Below are 19,182 nucleotides of genomic sequence, written 5' to 3'. Positions count from 1 at the left end.
CAGGAACGAGGGGTGGAAATTCAGAGAAAGAAATAGGCAATAAAAGGCAGGGAAGCCATTAAGGAAGCATGCAAGCGTTGAATTTGCTCAGACTGTAAGACTCTGGCAAATGTCTGGACATCTTGTCTGCAGTTTCCTCATCTGCAAACAAGGGGTGTGCGCTCTCCTGGTTGCTGAGTTCCTCCCAACCCTGTGAACCTCGTGATCAGCTACATGTGCATAGGTCAGTTCCCTCCCAGAACTCATGGAGCTCCTGCAGACGTGCCTTCTCTTTCTTCCACCATCACCTCTCACCTCTCACAATGTCCAACTGAAAAACATCCAAAGGACTACATTTTTGCTGCTTACTTTTAATTGTGTTTTAAGCTGGCATCTTTTTGAGTTATTTCTAAATTGTGATCTGTTCATTATAGACTTAATGACTTACTCTCCAAATGCACTAACCTTTTCTTTATATTTTCCTTTTGAGCTTGAGGAACATTTCCTCAATGGATTAGAAACAGTTTCACAAAATAATTTTACACTCGGAGCTAGTTAATGCTTGTGCCTCACCATCATGGCTGGTATCAGGTGCCAGCAGCAGCATAACTCTGGTCCTCATGCTGCTCAATTCTTCCTGCTCTGCGGAAGTCTGAGCTTGTAATTCCAAACACTGAGGCTGATTACAAAGGAATTATGTTTGTGATTGTATTTCCCAACGGGAATCGTGAATTTAAAAAAAATCATCTAATTGATTTTTTGGTGGGCAAATGTCTTTTATTTGAATCAGGTGAGTTAACTGTAGCTGGAAAAGCATATTGCTGTAAATACCTTAATTCCGATATCACCAGAGGAACCTCTTGGTTGGTTTTTGAGTTTGATTGTTCTCTTATGTTGTGGTTAGGGTAAACTATAGACATGTGTTTCCAGTACCAGAAGTAGAAGTCTAGTTTGACTGACCTGCACTACCCCCACCTTCTGTTGTTAAACAGGAAACGGTTAAAGACAATTCACTTCTTTTTATGCCAAATGTTTTGAAAGTCTATCTGGAAAATGGGCAGACCAAATCATTTCGCTTTGACTGCAGCACCTCCATAAAGGTAAGACAATCTGCTAACCCTGGTACTTGGACGCTGCCAGGTGTGAAGTAAAAGACCCACGGTCAGGCCAGTGTAGCAGCACTTTTTTTCAGAACTGTTCCTTTATTTCTGCAACTGTATTGATTGTTTCCACATAAGGCTATGTATGAATACTTACAATCAAACCAAACCAAAAGCTCAAATGGAGAAGGTTCTGTTCTTAACACCCTCAGTGTTACAAAACAATATAATATGCTATCAATGAAGAAACTCTAGGCTAGTCATTTTAATGCAACTGAAGATTAATTAAAATAACATGACTGTCACCAGGAGGGGTTGGCACCCTGCCCAAAACCAGCATGATTTCTCAGCAATGTCAGCTACCAAGATTAAGATGTTAGCTGTTAATTGAATATCGGCTACTTTGGTGTCCAGCAAAAACAAGGGGTAGAATAATGCAAAGATAAGGTTTACTTCTCATTTCTGTAACTAATTTCATGGGAATGACGTATACAAAGTCAGGAGCGAGGAGGAGGGGTGAAAAAGAAGAGCCACAAAGCGATCCTATTATTTCAGAGCCACAGGTGAGCTTTACATAATAGGCATAATAGCAAAGCATATGGGTTTTCCCCCCATGCTTCCTTCCTGCAAAAAAAAGTGCATATTCTCTTTTCTTTATCGGACAAAAGTCTGTTCAGAAATTGATTGCTCCCTAATGTTTCATCAGCCTAAAATAGGCTTTCTTCAAATGGCGTAGTAAAAAAGATTTTATGGATGTCAAAAAAGTACCTAGTGATGATCTGTACAAATAATCTATCAAAAGAATATCAGCTCTGTGTTTAAAATGTCTATCAATAGTCAGCCCCTAGTTCTCGGTGTTTTAAATTAACCAGCACAGACCTCAAGTGTGAAACTATTTCTGCAAAGGGCCACTCGCTGCAGGGTCTCATTGTCATGATACCAGCAAGCAGCTTGTTGTGAATAGCTTTAAATACGTGGTGATTTAGGAGGCAACAGAGCGGATGATATTACTAGATTGATGTTACAGCATTAAGTCAACCTTAAATCATTCCAGATGAAATATTAACTTCTCTCATCCAAGACTGCTAATTTTAAATGGTGATGGCTGACTGACAAAGCCTTGTTCCTTTTTTCCTATTCAATAGCAATTTATGGAGGGACGTTAATCGAGTTATTGATCAACTAACCCAGGGGTTGGCCAACTTTTTCTGGGAAGGGCCAGGTAGCTAATACTTTAAGTTCTGAGGGTTCAATCTCTCTGTTTCATCATGAAAACAGCCACAGACAGGGTGTTAGGGGAGTCCTCAAGACTATGCCCAGGTTCAGTAATTCACTTAAAGGATGCACAGAACTCAGCAATTTGTCAGGTTCACAGTTTTGGTTTATTACAGCAAAAGGCCAGAGAAAGAAATCAGCAGTGGGCAAAGGTCCCTAGCCAGGTGCCGGGAGGTTAGGAGATGAAGTGGATTGAGCACAGGGCCTTCTGGTGGCCTCTCCCAGTGGATTCTTGCAGACAGCCCTAATTCTCCCAGAAATGATGTGTAATGATATGCGTGGGGGTACTGCCAACAAAGGAATCTCCCCTGAACTTTGATGTCCCAAGGTTTTATTGGAGGTGACCACATAGATGCAGCTGACCACCCACCTGGCTTGAGCGAGTGTCCAGCCTTCTAGGAGGTCAAGCTTTTATTGCATGCCTCATGGTCCCTCCCATAAATCACATCATTAGCGTAGACCATCAGGGATGGCCCAGGGAAAACTCCTATCAGGCAAGATATTCCAAAGGCTACTAGTTGCTTCCCAAGAGTGGGAATCAAGGCCCACAGGTTTCTTTCGGTAGGTTACACACACACCATATGTGAACAAACTGGCATGGCTAGAATGACCCACGGGTCACCATTTGCAGACCTCAAGCTACCATAGAGCTACCCTACTACCATTCTCTCTGACACCACAGCCTCATTCTGTGTTACCAATTGCTCAGTTCCTTGCTTCTGGGCTCCCTACCCTACCCAAAGCTGTAGGTAAAGACTTACATGCATTTCTTAACAGAAGCAAATCTAAACTTAAGAAACTCTGCTGTTAATTCCCTCCAGCCTCTTTATCATAGGAACCCACACTAAGCTGAGTTTGATTTCCCCAAGGATTGAGGATGACAATGCGAAGACAAGGAGCAATGCAAAGAGTTCACATCAAATTCAAGTTATCTTATCTTGCACCCAACAGCCTTATTATCACAATAGACACTGGCTGGTAGGCGTAAAATAGAAATAGTACAGTTATGAAAGGCGTATGACACTGTTTAATAAAAATTGCCAAAATTCTTGCTACAGAGCTACAGTAGGGAAAAACTATAGCTATCGATTTTCTAGTGTCCTCCCTGGTGGTTGAGGAGAATGTTTTTATAAAGTATGTGTTGCTGATTTTGTTTTCTCCTTCCTGCACCTAGTGCAAAAATTATAGAGAATCTTTTCAGGAAATTCAACATGGCCCAGGCATTTTTGTTGAATGATTTTTCAACTGACGGTCGATGGGTAGGTATGGGGATTTCATTTTCATTGGACCTAGAAATTTCTAAAAGGGCCACAGAAGAATCCAAACATCCAAAGAAAATGTTACATATAGCAGAGTTTCTCTGCCTTGGCACAGTTTTAGATTAGCTTCTTCCTTGTTGTAGGGCTGTCTTGTGCACTGTAAGATGTTTAGCGGTATCGCTGGCCTCTACACATTTGATCCCAGTGGCACCCCCAACCCCACTGTGACAACAAGAGTGTCTCCAGAAATTTCCAAATGTTGTGGGACAACATTTCCCTTGGCTGGGAAGCACTGCTCTGTGGGAATTTTACCATCTGAATATGATTCTCTTGGGGAAGGATCATTTCCTATTTTTCAAGTACATAAAAAAGTAAAGGATGAAGAGATTACTTTTGCAGTGCAGTAAATGTGTGTATTTGTGCCTGGGACCCTTTTCTAATGATAAGTGTTTAATCTTATAAAAGATTACCGACAAAGCTTGTTCATTCCACCTTCCCCAGAGATGGAAAATTAACGTATATTTTATGGTGCTCCAACTCTGTTCCAAACGGTGTTAGGGTAAATGCTTTCTATATATGAACTCATTTAATTCTTATATCTATTCCACGGCAGGCATCATTATCACCCACCAGTTGACAGATAGAGACCAAAGATACTTGGAGATTAAATATCTTCCCCAAAGCCGCATAGCTAATCAGCAGTAGAGCTGGATTAGAAAACCTGACTGACCGTCCCCGGGGCCCACAGTTCCCACCACCACCACACTGCCCTTTCCTTCAGCAGCGTAGGACTGGAGCCAGTGAGCTATGTCTGTGAGGAGCCACACAGCAAGTAGCCCAGACTGCTCATGTCTCTGTTCAGTTCTGTTGATGCATAGCTCAAAAGCAGCTATGAACAAAGGAAGACATGAGCCTGACTATGTCTCTTGTAACACTTTATTTTCAAAACTGATGGTGGGTTAAATTTGGCATGCAGACCTTTTTCTGCCAAGCCCTGGGGTAAAGAACTTTCAGAGCTTGTTTAATGGCTACCTCATTTAAAAGAGAGGAGACCTGAACTGACTATGTTATACCATCTATTGACAACCTTTCTTATTTAAGACTTTATGTGATAGGTAAGCTGCTCTTCCAGCTCTCCACCTTGTTACCTCTCTGCTTTGAATACCATAGAAAATTTGGGTGGTATTGGGGGCTATGGAAAGGCCAAGAGAAGGAAGGCTTCATCTCTGTCTTTTAGGGTCATTGAAGCATTAAATTCCAGAATCCAGCAAAAGTATGCAATTTAAGATGTGAAGCCTGAACATATTACAGCTTTCCAATCATGGTAGACCCCACCAAGGGGCAGCCTGCATTTTGATCTCTTTGTGTCAATGCTTTCTCTGTAAGGATGTCATCTTAACCCTTCAAGAGAAGCTCTCCATCAAAGGCATCGAGCACTTCTCCCTCATGCTGGAGCAGAGGACAGAAGGGGCCGGGACCAAGCTGCTCTTGCTGCATGAACAGGAGACGCTAACTCAGGTCTGTGAGATGTCACCCTTGGGGCCAAAGCTGCTGGTACCCGCAGAGCCCATGCAGCCCCAGAATACTCCTCCCATGAAATGTAGTGACTGCATTCCCAGTGTCCCCACAGAAGGAACCATTAGCATTCACAATGTATTTTATACCTCAAGGTGATGGTCCCTTTTTTGTCAATCTTTCATAGCCTGTCCTTTGGTCACCTAAACAGTTTTGTCATTCAAAGAATAGGATGCTATTCACAGGGAATATAGCTCTGTCAAATTCTATTTTATGTTTTACAATGACTTGTATGACTGTTTTGATCACTGATCTCTTGAAATCATTAAAAAGAAATGGTTTCTGAGAATAAGTAAATAAAACTAAATTCATAATTAGTTGTTTCAAATTCTGCATGCATACTTATGACTTTTTTGCATAGCCTGAAATCTCTGTCCCAGTCTTGCCCGCTATAAATATGTGATCTGCCAATGTGTCCCAGTTCCTGGTTACCAAGATGCCACCCCCATCTGTTCTCTGGAGAGCAAAGAAGGCTGTTTGGTTGCTGAATTGAATAGAGCACCCTCCTGTATAATTTCACATGAGCAGTCTTCTTGGAATGCCTAAAACATTTCAACAAATGCACCTTACATAGGAGAGAACTTTAGAGGGAGGTCATGAGGGGACATCAGGCACCGAAGCATGACGATGATGCCAGACAGATGGAGGAGCAGGAAGTACCATCACACTAAAGAGGTTCTTGGTTGTGGCCTAATTAAAAGTTGGTGTCCCAAATATTGGGTCCTGCTTATCCCTGACTTTCTTGACTCCATCCATTTCAATTTACTCTATTGGAAAGTTGCCATTTGTGTTGGTTTATATTCCTCTATCGAAACTTGACCAATTGTTTTTATCAGGTTTAAATCTAACCAGGACTAGTAATGATTGCATTCATCCTGGGGAGCGGGTACATGTACGTAACACGTCTGCTTTTCTCACCCTCTTCCCCTCCCTCCTCTCCCTGCTCTCTCCATCTCTCGATCCCCTTCCCTTTTGCAAAAAAACTATCTGTTTCCTGTTATCTATTATTTTGTTCTTTATTTATATTATGGGTTTCTCATATAAGAGAAACTGTGCGATATTTAAACATATGTGTCTGATGTATCTCACCTAACATGAGGGTCTCAAGGTGCATCCATTTTCCTTCAGGTGACCTCAATTTTACTCTTCTTCATGGCAGAGTAGTACTCCATTGTGTATAAATACCACATTTTGTTTATCTGTTTATCTGTTGACAGACATATAGGCCACTTCCGAGATTTAGCTAGTATAGTCGTGCTGCTATAAACATGGGTGTGCATGGATCACCGTAATATGATGACTTTTACTCTTTCAGAAGATACCTAGAAAGAGAATAGCTGGGTCAAATGGAATTTATAGTCATAATTTTTTGAAGAATATCCATACCGATTTCTATAGTGATTTTACTAGTTTACATTTCCATCAATAATATGCAAGGCTTCCTTTTGCCTCACAGCTTCACGAGCATTTGTTATTATTTCATTTTTTGGTGACGGCCATTCTTTCTGATGTAGGATGGAATCTCAGTGTGGTTTTACTTTACATTTCTCTAATGGCCAGAAATCACATCCAATGATTACTCTTTTAACCAATGCTAAAGCACTTTTGGAAGTGGATGACTTGTTTCATACAGCCTTGCAGAGGAACAGGCTCTGAGAGACAGAGCTCCTTATGTGAGAGCTGTGTCTGTGCCTGCTTTCCCCTGGAAGCAGGATTTAAGGATGAGAATGCGTGGGGCTTGTTTGGAAGGAGATCTCAGGGAATTCTGGAAGAGGAATTGGGGAGGGAAATGGAAAAAGCTGGGAAGCCAATGAAGAATGTTATATCACCAGTGTCCCCTGTGGGCCATGGGAGCTCAGTACCACTGGGAGAACTTAACACACATGTCAGAGGTGTCTCATCCCGTGAGAGAGGCAACTAGGGCCTTTGGCCCCCAAAGTACAGTCTGTTGTTGGTGCTGGACTGTGCCTGAGGACAGTAACTCGCTGGTTATTCAGGTTTGCCTTATACTGTCAGATAGTTCCAGGTATTTGAAGTAAAGAGCTATTAGCCCACAGCAATAAGTGCCCAGGACTTGTGGGCAGATAGCTGCTTACTACTTGTCCAGCAAAAGCCCCACAACTTTATGTTTCTATTTATCATTTCTAAGTTATATATACCACCTAGGATATGGGACAGCATCATTCCTATTAATTTGAACAAAAATTTTTTAAAAGTCTCTTCTGGTATTGGGTAACCAACACTTAAGAAAACTGATTTAAATATCCTGAAACAAACCAACTGTATGCATTTGAAATCAATGCAATGTATTTATTACCATTTCTGAGCAGGATAAAAATTGGTATATTGTAAAAGTATGTGTAAATCTCTATGGTGTTACAAGGGGTTATCTTCCCTCTTTCGCTCACCTCCTTCGCCTTCTCCCATAGTATTCTCTCCTGAGAGCAGGTCCTTTAATAAGCCCCTGGAATACAAACCCTCATCTCAGGTTCTGCTTCTGGGCAGCTCGACCTAAGTTGCAAGGTAAGGTGCCCTTTTTGAGGAATGAGTATGTACAAGGAGTGATCAAAATATACAATGAGGGTTTAAATTCGTAAAACTTATTACAGGAAAAGACACATTGCCATTAATCCCCCTAACTTCAAACATACTTACCCCATCATTCATACCACTTGCTGAAGCAGTTCTGGAAGTCCTCTTCATGAGTGTCTTTACAAGGTGTGATCACAGTACAGTGGATGCTGCTGCTGAGAGTCATCTAATGGGAAGGTAGGCTCCTAAAAACGTTATGGTGTGTTCTCATCCACCTGATTCACCAGTTCTGGCACCGGGAAACTTCTGGCTCTTCCCCAAAGTCAAAATGACCATGAAAAGTAAACACTTCAAATCGATTCAGAACATTAAGGCAACCACGACAGCGGAATTAAAGTCACTCACAAAAGAGAACTTCTAGAACTGCTTCAGGAAATAGCAAGAATGATGGGACAAGAGTGTTTGAAGTGAAGGTATTTTGAGGGAAGTTGATGGTAAAGGGCCTTTTTACTGTAATAATACTTTTATATATAACCACACACCATTTTTTAATCACATCTCCTATGCTAAATATGAAACGAACGTCAACTGCTTCTTTCCTTAGTATTGAAGAAAGCTGACTTTGCTTTTGTGTCCCTCAGCCATTCCTCAGTCAGCACTGAAGTGTTCTTGTGTGATGGGTCTGCTCTTCCAGGTTACACAGAGGCCCAGCTCCCATAAGATGAGGTGTCTGTTCCGAATTAGCTTTGTCCCAAAGGATCCAATTGACCTGTTAAGGAGAGATCCAGTTGCTTTTGAGTATCTCTACGTTCAGGTGCGTGAAAAATTCATTATGTTTTAGATGCAAGTTGTAAGATAAACTAACTCTGGCTTTTTTCCCAGAATTCTTTAATTATGAACCTTCCTTATCCTACATCCTAAGCTCTATGAATTTTAAAACTATTGTATGGTGCTCTTTTTATTTTTACATTTGATTTTGAAGTAATTTGATACTTCCCATAAAGTTACAAAAGTAGTCATTTGAACTGCCCATCCAGATTCCCCAGGTGTTAACATTTTGCCACATCTACTTGATATTTAGTGTGGACACATGTTCCAAATCTTTCCACAGAAACACACACCCACACACACATACACACAGAATTTTTTCTAAATCACATGAAAATTATACATGTTTACTCCTAGATACAGTGTGCATATTTCTGATAACACAAACACTTTCTTATATAACCAATGCATAATTAGCAAAATTAAGGAAGTCAGGGTAGGAGAGGTAACTCAGTGGTGGAGTACTTGTCTACCATGCACAAAGCCCTGGGCTCACTCCTCAGTACTAAGAAGGAAGGACAAAAAGGAAGGGAGGAAGGGAGGGAAAAAGGAAAGAAGGAAAAAGGAATTTAACACTGATGCATTTCTGTGATCTCAGCTGTAGTCTACACCACATCATGCCAATTATCCTCCAAATATTCTTCATATCAGTTGTGTTCTAGAGCAGAATGCACCACAAAATCCCATTTTCCATTTAGTCTTGTGAGGCTGCTTAAATCTGAAATCTTCTCAGCCTTTCTTTGATGTTCGTGACCTTGAGAAATTTGAGGAATACTGATCAGCGATATCATAGACATCTCTCAATTTGGGGTTCTCTGGTGTTTTCTCATGGTCAGATTGAAGTTATGCATTTTGGAAAGAACAACATAAGTGGCTTTGTTTCCTCCTCAGTGGGCCATGTCAGGAGGCACATGATGGTAGTATATCCCCGTAATGGCAAGCCTAAATTTGACTCTTATTGAGCACTATCCTCCAAAGCCATCCTCCCCACAGTCACTGGATTTTTTTTATAATGAATAAGTCATTTGTGGAGAGTCCCATTGCAACTGTTATTATCTTATACGGCCAGCACCACACTTTCACCCACTAGCCTCAATATTAATTGATGACACTCACCTAAACAAATTATTATGACGGTTGGAAATGATGTGTTTAACTCCATCATTTCTTCATTTAATAATCAGCATGGTGCTTCCAAAAAGTTTCCTTTCTCCTTTATTTACTTGTTTACTTAGTGCTTATATTGTTCTGAAATATTGTGAAATCTATCACACTGAAAGTATCAATTTTCAGGTGATAAAACTTTAAGAGAATAGAACCCTTTCTAGATTGTCTGTCTGATATTTGATTGTGAGCTATAATTTCCAGAAGTCTAAAGCTTCCATGAATGAGTAACTGGCACGGTTTGTCCCAAAGGAAACTGATCTCATCTGATATTTAGGAGGCGGTCTTAGGTTTTCCTATAACTGCATCCTATCATTCTCCTTTAACTTTCCAACATAAACACACCGCACAATAAGAAGGCACTTATCTAATTCGTAGGCATCTCACCCTAGAACTACTCAGAGAGGTTATAAATCTCTATTTTACTTTTTCCTCTCAAAAAAGAGAACAAACAAACATGAGGCAAAACAAAAGTAAAAGGACGTGCTCTCTCTTCAACTGAGGACAACCGAAGAAGGCAAAGATTACTGAGGCCGTGTATCAACAATAAAAAACAAAAAATTGAGGAAAGAAAATGAAAGAAACATTTGTTAACTCTGAATAGTTGGTACCACAGGTGTTTGTTACATTTCCTAGCTTTTGCAATCTTAAAAACTGGGGAGGAAAAGAAAGTAGATAGAAGACGGAAGCTAGACAGAGACAAGCTACCTATTGGATGTTCAGAATGGCAAAACAAATTAAAGTGACAGTAAGTCCTGGAGATCAAAACTGAAGTCAGCAGAAAAAGGAAACAGAAAACATTCTAGCAAATGAGGGTCCTCAGGGTAAGGCCAGCTAACTCCCCCCTCCTAGGTGGTCTTTGGGAGACTGTGCTGTTTACAGCTCAATAGGATGATTAATTTTCCTGATGAGAACCCTGAGTTGCACAGGGATCCTGCTCAGTGAATAGCATGTTTACCAAGTTAAACAAAAAAAAAAAAGAATACAGCGCCTTTTCTACCCCAAACATTGAAAATGTCATGTTTTGACTTTTTTAGGTTTTAAACTTCAGTCAGCTACACCCTTCAGCTATCAGTAGTGTCCCCTGTGCCCCGGCAGGCCCGGGAAGCCACCTGTGACTACATGAAAAGAGGTTGATTCGACTCCGCGTTCTGTATTTTCCCCATAATCCTGCTGAAAACTGTGCCGGGGCTTGACAAGTGAAACTAAGACCCTGCGCTGTATTTATTACTCCTCAGCTGCAAATACATAGTTACAGGTGCCCGTCAGTACCTAGCTGTAGACAGTGAGGTACATTGGGTGTTTGTTCTCTGTAATTAGAAACCATCTTAAGAGCAGGAAGATGCTCTCAAACCATTTCATTCTACTTCTGTTTCAACATCCCAAGCCCTTCGTATTTATCAAAGAACAACCTGGTTGCAACTGTCTGGTAGGAAACCTTTAAAGGACACAAAGGGACACTGCTAAACCCAGATCTGTACAGGGTGTGTGTGTGCTCCATCCTGATGCATGGAGTTCTTGCTCATTCGGAAGCCATGCCTTTCATACCTGTGGGACTGGCCTCAGAACAGGAAAACCTGTCTGGAGATCTTGCCCAGGAACTTACAGGAAAAGACTAATGATGTTTCTGCTTTCCTACCTAGGGTGTTATGTGCATGGTGGATTAGCTACCTCTTCAAGGGGTAGCCTGCCAGGAAGATGGATAGCCACATTTGGTGGGTGATAGGGACCAGCATAAAGCTACCATCATTTTATATATCCTCCAGTGAGAAGAGGAAATGCACATTTCTTTGCCTCAGATTCTCTGCTTGGAAATACCTGGATCATAGAATGTGTGATGTGTCTAAAATAACAATTGTCTAATATAAGTCAACTTGTCTACAATTGCTGCCTGTGCCTATGTCAATTTTAAGATTAAATTTAAAAGATGCAATGAAATTAGGCTAGAGAACAGAAGAGCAAGCAGAAGCAATGCATATCACTTTACAAAAACAAAATCACTTTAACTTAGCACGCTCCTAATGAGGACAGTCACCATTGACTAGACGAAGCATGACAAAGAAAACAGAGATTTCAATAGTGACATCTATTAATCTTCTATTTGTTAATGGCCCATGAGGTCTTCTACAGATTTTAGCATATATATTAGCAGTAAACTCTAATAATCCAGATTATCCTAGTTCATAATAACAATGAGTTACGCTGACGTTTTCCTGTGCACTATCTATTATGAAAAAGATTGTTAGACCAGTTGGTAAACAGGATTTGACCTACAAGACTCCAAAAGATGTTCAAACACTTTAGCAATACTGGTTTAATTGTAAACATCTAATATGTAAATTATCCATGAACTTTTTGTAGGCTTGAAGTGGAGCCCACTAAGATCTCTGTTTCACAAAACAGTCCCCAACATTCACTTTTTAAGTAACGTACATGAAAGTAATAAAAACATGATAAATATCAAAAATGCATATATAATCAGATTTCACAACAATTCTCCAGGATCAGTCTAAACTAATTTTATAATGTAATTAAGTGACTAATCCCCTTGTCAAGAAATTCACCCAAAAGTCTAGTTAAATACAGAGTAAAACAGGGGTGAAGAAAGTGGTCCCGGCCACAACTCTTAAGAGGTGTAACAGTGAAGACTTCTCTTTGTTAAGCACGTTCTGCTTCATCAAACACCCTTACAGGTATCAGGGCAACTTTGCAAGTTATTTGTTAACTCTTAAATTAAAGAGTGCACCCAGTTTTCAGGCAAGAAAACTGAGGCCTAAGGTATCTGAAATATCATGCACAAGTTTATTTGATTAACAGTTGACAGAGCCTATAATCAAACCTGGGCTTTTTTCTCTAAATTCTGTATGAAAAGCCTCAGTTTTATGTCCAATACGCAATAGCAGTCCTTGAGAAAAATGATTCCTTAAAATGGCTTATCAAAGACCAGATTCTTCAAGTACCTGAGCATGGCACTGTGACAAGTGTCTTTCCATCCCTATCTCTCCTGGGACGCCATAAAATGACCCCTATGTAGACTGATATCCCCTTGGAGCCCACATGAGCTAACCTGAGCACTGGGAAGTGACTGGAAATAAAATGGCAGCCTGGAATGGCTTTCCAAGAGGAGCCAGTGAGGCTGCCCTGACTCCTGCCTCGTGACAGGTCCACCTCCCACAGACAGCCATGCGTTCCAGGGAGCTGGAAGGTGTCACAGGGCAACAAAGGGGAAAGCCTTGCTAAGGATGAATGGAGAGGACAGTGTGAGACTCTGCCCTTTGCAGTGACGCAGTGGGGAGGAGTGTGCATTGTACAGAGTGCCAGCATGGTGTACGTGAAGCAAAGTGTGCAGACTATGTACAGCAGGACATGTTCTTATTCTGGTAAAATCAATATAGGAAGTGATTACAAATGTGCATCTCTTGGAAAGGAGGCAAACACACCTGATATAGGCTTCCATGCAAAGTCTTCTTGCGACAAGGCAAAGAATAAAGAAAAGAAGGGGATAAGAAAGGTGTATCTCAAGGGCTAGGGATGTGGCTCAGTGGTAGAGCTCTTACCTTGCACACACAAAGCCTTGGGTTCAATCCCCAGCACCATCAAAAAAAAAAAAAAAAAAAAAAGATCTATTCTCTTAAGGCCGGGCGTGGTGGTGCACACCTGTAATCCCAGCACTCAAGAGGCTGAGGCAGGAAGATTACTGCAAGTTTGAGGCCAGCCTGGGCTACAAAGTGAGTTTAACCAGCCTGAACTGCATAATGAAACCCTGTCTGAAAAAGATAAAAAAGAAAAAAAGAAAAGTATACCTGTACTTTCTTACCAAAACACCAGTTTCCCATAACAAAAGTAAGTAAACACAGATGCAGAATCGACTGAAGGGATCCTCTGCTTCTCCCCAACACTGAGCGCTCTGCTCTGCTCCTAGCACAAGTGAGAGCACTGCCCTAAGACCAGCAGCTTGTGGCCATACAGGGTGTGGACATTATGACACACTTTCAGCCACTCATTGATTTGATCCTCACAACACACCCAGTGGAGTTAGGTGTTTCCTTTTTATAGATGAACAAACATACACCACTAGATATGAAATGACCCCCACAGAGTTACACGTTTGAGGCAGCAAGCAGGGCTTCAGCCATGAAATAAATGGGGGATTTTAATAGCTGCCCTTTGCAGAGTAGACCAATGCACTGCGGTTAAACACTTGCGTGTTCATCTCAATTAATCCTCAAACCACTCCAGTGAGATAGTTCACATGAATCCCCACTGCACAGATGAGTAAACTGAGGCCACAAGGGTTCACATAAATGGTACACAGGTAGCCACTGGTAAAGCCAGGACTGCAGGGCAGTGGGGTGTAAGTCTAGATCTGCCATATCCAATTGCCTTTCTGATTCTGCCTCCCTGAAGTTGCTCTGGATTCTAATGAAGAGAGGAGGAGACCATGACTTTCTTGATGACAGAAGTTAATATGCAAGAGTGCTTCCCGCTTATCGGGTACAGTTCCAAGGGCCTTGCACTGTGAGCTCATTTACCCATCCCCACGGTCCTGTAGTTAGAAAGCACTATTACCCTGGTTTGCAGAAGGGAGAACTGAGGCACTGACAAGTCAGGAACTTGCCCAAGGTCACGCCCCCACGCAATATGGAGGGACCAGTTTGGAACCTAGGATTCCAACTCCAACGGCCCAACTCCAAAAGCCACATTGTGCTATCAGAGCTTTGCCTGCTCTGCTGCAGCACCTGTGTTTGGAAATTTCATCCCTAAATTCCTAATTATTTTTACAAAAAGCTAAATATTTAAATAACAGCTTGTCGATGACTGCTAAATGTTTTGTGTGGTCTGTGTGTTTGTGCGTGCAATTAAACACTGACTCGGTTCCAAGCAGCACGGTGGAAGCGTTTCCACATTTAGCCTCCTTGCCTTTGAAGTGAAGGTTGAAACACTGGGGAAATGCGTGTCACCTGTTCCTCTAAGCGGCGCCGGGCGGCCCATTCTCTGACGAGCTGCGCCCTCTGCTGGTCTCTTCGCAGAGTTGTAACGATGTCGTCCAGGAGCGCTTTGGGCCGGAGCTGAAATACGACATAGCCTTGCGGCTGGCCGCGTTACAAATGTACATCGCCACTGTCACCACCAAGCAGACGCAGAAAATCTCCCTCAAATACATCGAGTAAGTGCTAGCTCTCGGCGCCACTTCGGAGACAGAGATGCTGCTTCCTGGCCGCCAGAGCGTATTCTTGATCTTTGTCTCTATTTCCGAAATCCTTCCTGTTTGTGGCAGGTCATTTGTTAACCAGAGGCAAAAGGTATGAACATCACATTCCTTTACGGTGGAAGAGGTCCATTCCATACATAATCCACCTTTAGACAATTGTGGTTAAAACGAGGGTTATACCGGAAGCGAAGTGTACATTTTAAATTTCCTACAGGAACTTGGTGCCAAGCCAAACTTTGGCATCAGCACTTTTTGGATATTAACCTGTTAAATTGTTACAACATGTGAGATCCATTTTACTGAAAAGCAAAGCGAGGCTGCTCACTGGAGGGGACAGGATTTGAACCCAAGCAGTGGGACTCCTAGTTTTGCTGGAGTTCTCTTGATGGGTTGGGGCACCTGTGCTTGGACTGTGTGTGCATGGCCTGAGGTCCCTGTTATATAGACAGAATTCAGTATGAAATGCAATGACACAATCAAAGAGCAGGGTATCTGGAGTCAAGGACTGTGAAGTAGCTGGGAAGGACGCCACACACAAACTTTGCTTGCTCAACGGCCTCTCGTTCAGAAGCTGTGAATGCCCTCCTGTGCTGCGTCTGTCCTGGAACTCCCTCCACAGACCTCTTCAGCTAGGGAAGAACCTCTTGCCTTAGAGAAAAGAGTCTGTGCCGACTTCAATGCTCAGTCTATCCCTCAGAAGGAGCTCTCTGTCTCCCAGCAGGTGATTCATTAGCCTAAAGCAACTACTACTTCCTCCATTCCAGGAGCGACTTCTGCTAAGAAAAAGGAAAACGCATGTTTCAGACTTCACGGCCAGGCTGAGGTTACAACTCCACGTAAGGTTAAAAGCCTTGGACACCCCCCCATGTCCACCTGCAAGTGATTTGCAAAGTAATTACGGTCACACCTTCCAAAGAAGCTTGCTGAGGCCTGCCTGTAGCACACCAGGATGCCAGGTTTACCCATGGTGTGGGGGCGGGATAATAGCTTTTGTCCACAAGTCCATGAGGCTGTGCTGGGGTGGCCTGGGGTTTCTGTTTGCTGACTTCAATGCCACTGTTCTGGCAACTCTGTCCACCTGTGGACGCCCAGGGACAAATCCTTCTGGCCCACTTGAGTCTTGGTCCACGGATGCCAGATGATTTCTCTTTTTTCCCCTTGCCACACACGTGCAGTGACTGCAGTCTAAGAGAGACACAGCTCACAAAAGGTCTTTCACTCAGCTAGACGCATTCATACCTCTTCCCAATCCCCTTTCTGAAGTTCTCAGGGGCAGATGGAAGTGGCTGCCATTTGAGAAGGTGGCCTGCACAACCTGAGAAGATTTTCAGATAATTAAAATTCATTTCCCGTTCTACTCTCCGTATCCACATTTCCCCAGGCTGAACATCATACAGTCAAAAATCTCTCAGTAGCCAGGCACGGTGGTACACACCGGTAATCCCAGCACCCTGGGAGGGTGGAGCAGGAGGATCCCAAGTTTGAGCCTACCCTAGGCAACTTAGCAATGTAGTAAGACCCGATCTCAAGAGAAGAAAGTTTAAAAGGGCTGGAAATACAGCTCAGTACAAAGGCCCTGAGTGTACTCCTCAGTAACACACACACACACATACACACACACAAACACACACACACCCCTCAGATTTAAGTAACTTCCTGCAGAATCTATAATAATGTCATTAATGAATTCCTTCACCCAACAAGTAGTCATTTGGCACTTTATATAGTATTCACAGTAGGACAGTAAAAAGTACTAATTTATATAAATATAATCTTGACCATCAAGGAATTTGTCATCTGATTATAAAAAGAACACATAAAGATTGAACAGTAAGTATTCAAAATAATGATATAGGACTCAGGGTATAGATCCATGGCAGAGCATCTGCCTAGCGTGCCTGAGGCTCTGGGTTCAATCCCCAGTACTACTATACATACATACATATATACATGCATACAAACATAAATAAAAGGATACATGGCACAGCGTCTGCCTGGCAAGTGCAAGGTCATGAGTTCAATTCCCAGCACCGGAAAAAAAAAAAAAAGGAAAAGAAAAGAAATAAATAAAAGGATACAAGTAGAACTAAAAGGCCTCTCATAAGAAGAAAACATATGTGACCATAAAAACAGCACCTTTATCAAAGAATACTGATGGTCAAATGGGGCAAGGTTGTATTCTTACCGTTCTTTACAGAGGACCTGCAGAAGAAGAAATAACTAGAATCTTCTTGAAGGTCTCAGAACAGATTTCCTAAAATTCAAATGGAGCTTTCTTAGGAAAGAGTAATAGTCATTGCTGGGGAAATGGGCTCTTGGCACAAATGTGTTAACCTTGGCCCATTGGTTGCTTTTCCTTCTTGCATATCCATTCCCATGAATGATATGCACATCTCCCTGCCAGATGGATGTACGTGTGCGTCATTAGCCACCTCGCAATGAGAAATGTTAATGGAAGGAGTTTGATGGACATAAATTGGCTGGGACAAAGGAGAACTGTGTATTGCTAGTAGAATGGCTCTTGGTGGGCAGAAAGGACAGAGAAGATGGTTTAGGCACATGCAGAAATTACATGCATCCTTCTAAGAAAAGAAAGAGAAACAGTGTAGGAAGACAAGGAAGTAAAGAATGGGAATAAAGGGATGGAAAGAAATTGGTGTTGGAAATATAAACATAGACATGGGAATGCATTTAAGAGATTCAGAAGTGGGTTGACAATGTGTTTCTTCTCTTGTCTTTGGTCCCCTTATGCCCTGTTAGATTTCTTTCTGGAGAGTGAGGAATGTGAGTATGTTTAGTGCAAATATAGGTTTTAGTGATCAAATACTATGTTTCCTGGGTGCAAATTAAAGCTTGCTTCCTTAGCTAGGCACTTATCTTCATTCCCTGCTTCACCAAGAATTCATTTGTTCTAACAAACATCAGAGTGCCATTTTGTCTTAGATAACTCATCATCACAAGAATGTGAAATTAGAGATCTACTTTTTATTGCAGGAAAGAATGGGGATTAGAGACTTTTCTTCCCTCTGCTGTGCTGCAAAGCATGAAAGAGAAGAACATCAAGAAAGCACTTTCACACCTTGTCAAAGCAAATCAAAATTTGGTACCACCGGGTAAAAAGGTATCACATTTGCATCTTAATAGAAAATAGATTTTTTTAAATGTTTAAAATTAGCCCGTGAATAAAATACTTAGCACCATATTTTCAGAAGGCAGTAACACTGTATAACTTTTTAAGAACTATTAACATATGTCTAAGTCTAATGAAAAACAAGTATTCTTGTGGACACTTCTTTCTTTCCCACTCCTTACCATACAGGGTGGGTGTGTATGTGTGCCCATGCGGGAGAACCTTGCGTGGCCCCTGAGGCCTTGTGATCAGAGGGTAGAATTGCAAGATAATTCTTCCTTTCCCTTGTATTTTTGCTTACCACTTAGACTGCCTTACATGCACAGCAGCCGGCGAGGGACCCCGAAGGCCAGATGCCATGTTAATTAAACCAGGATTTCTGTACTGTGGCACTTTTAACATTTGGTAACAGATCTTTCTTTGCTGGTGGCACTGGGAGCTCCCCCGGGCACTGTAGGCTATGTGGCAGCACCTCTGATCCCTACCCAACAGAGGCCAGTAGCACCCTTCCCCTAATTATGACAAGTGAAAATTTCTCCAGACATTGCCAGATGTTCCCTGGGGAACAAAATCACCCCAAATGACAACTACTAGATTAAATCCTTCTTGGGAAGGGAAGATACATTTATTTCTGTCACTCATGATTAGTGTTAAAATCTTTGTTTTTGTTTTCATTAAGCACACAAAGAACATTTTAAAATATATGGTTGGTCAGGAAAAAAGGTATAATTTATACATGATAAAAAGCAACGAGTCCAGTAAGCAAAGAAGGGAAGAGGCTTAAATTACTGGGCCTACCCTGTGGGAAGCAGTCTAAACACCCAAGAACCCTTTCCAATTGATATGGGGTATAGAAACTTAAGAGACTATAATTAATAAAGTGACTGTCCACATGGAGAAATTTTAGGTCTTAGTATCTGGTTTTAAGTCCTGGTTACTGGCTAAAGCACTTACTCCTATTCCTCCCTCACCTCATAACTTTTTTTGAAATATAAAATTGGGCTAAACCCACTCTTAGCCATGTACAACTTACTTCCTGATTTCATGGGAGGCTGTCTCCCCTCGCAGTGAGCATTCAGCTTTAGAAATAGAGCAGGCTGCCGTAGGTTAAGATTTTTAAAATTTCAA

At 41.8% G+C, this 19,182-nt stretch overlaps 1 protein-coding gene across 2 annotated transcripts in view; it reads left to right on the top strand.

The window, feature by feature from the left end:
• Positions 1-19,182, top strand: part of Frmpd4 (FERM and PDZ domain containing 4) — a 565,205-nt gene that overhangs the window by 530,966 nt on the left and 15,057 nt on the right. For both annotated transcript variants that reach the window (XM_005411379.2, XM_013508190.1), the window contains exons 7-11: positions 972-1,079; positions 5,000-5,131; positions 8,415-8,534; positions 14,743-14,879; positions 17,919-18,045. In XM_005411379.2, coding sequence (XP_005411436.1) covers positions 972-1,079; positions 5,000-5,131; positions 8,415-8,534; positions 14,743-14,879; positions 17,919-18,045 — 624 coding nt within the window. The remainder of the gene's footprint in view (positions 1-971; positions 1,080-4,999; positions 5,132-8,414; positions 8,535-14,742; positions 14,880-17,918; positions 18,046-19,182) is intronic.

The sequence above is a fragment of the Chinchilla lanigera genome, unplaced genomic scaffold, assembly GCF_000276665.1.
Source record: "Chinchilla lanigera isolate Chin_1 unplaced genomic scaffold, ChiLan1.0 scaffold00143, whole genome shotgun sequence".
In the NCBI taxonomy this organism is placed as follows: Eukaryota; Metazoa; Chordata; class Mammalia; order Rodentia; family Chinchillidae; genus Chinchilla; species Chinchilla lanigera.
The sequence above is the reverse complement of the archived record's forward strand: the minus strand, read 5'-3'. Positions and strand labels throughout refer to the sequence as shown.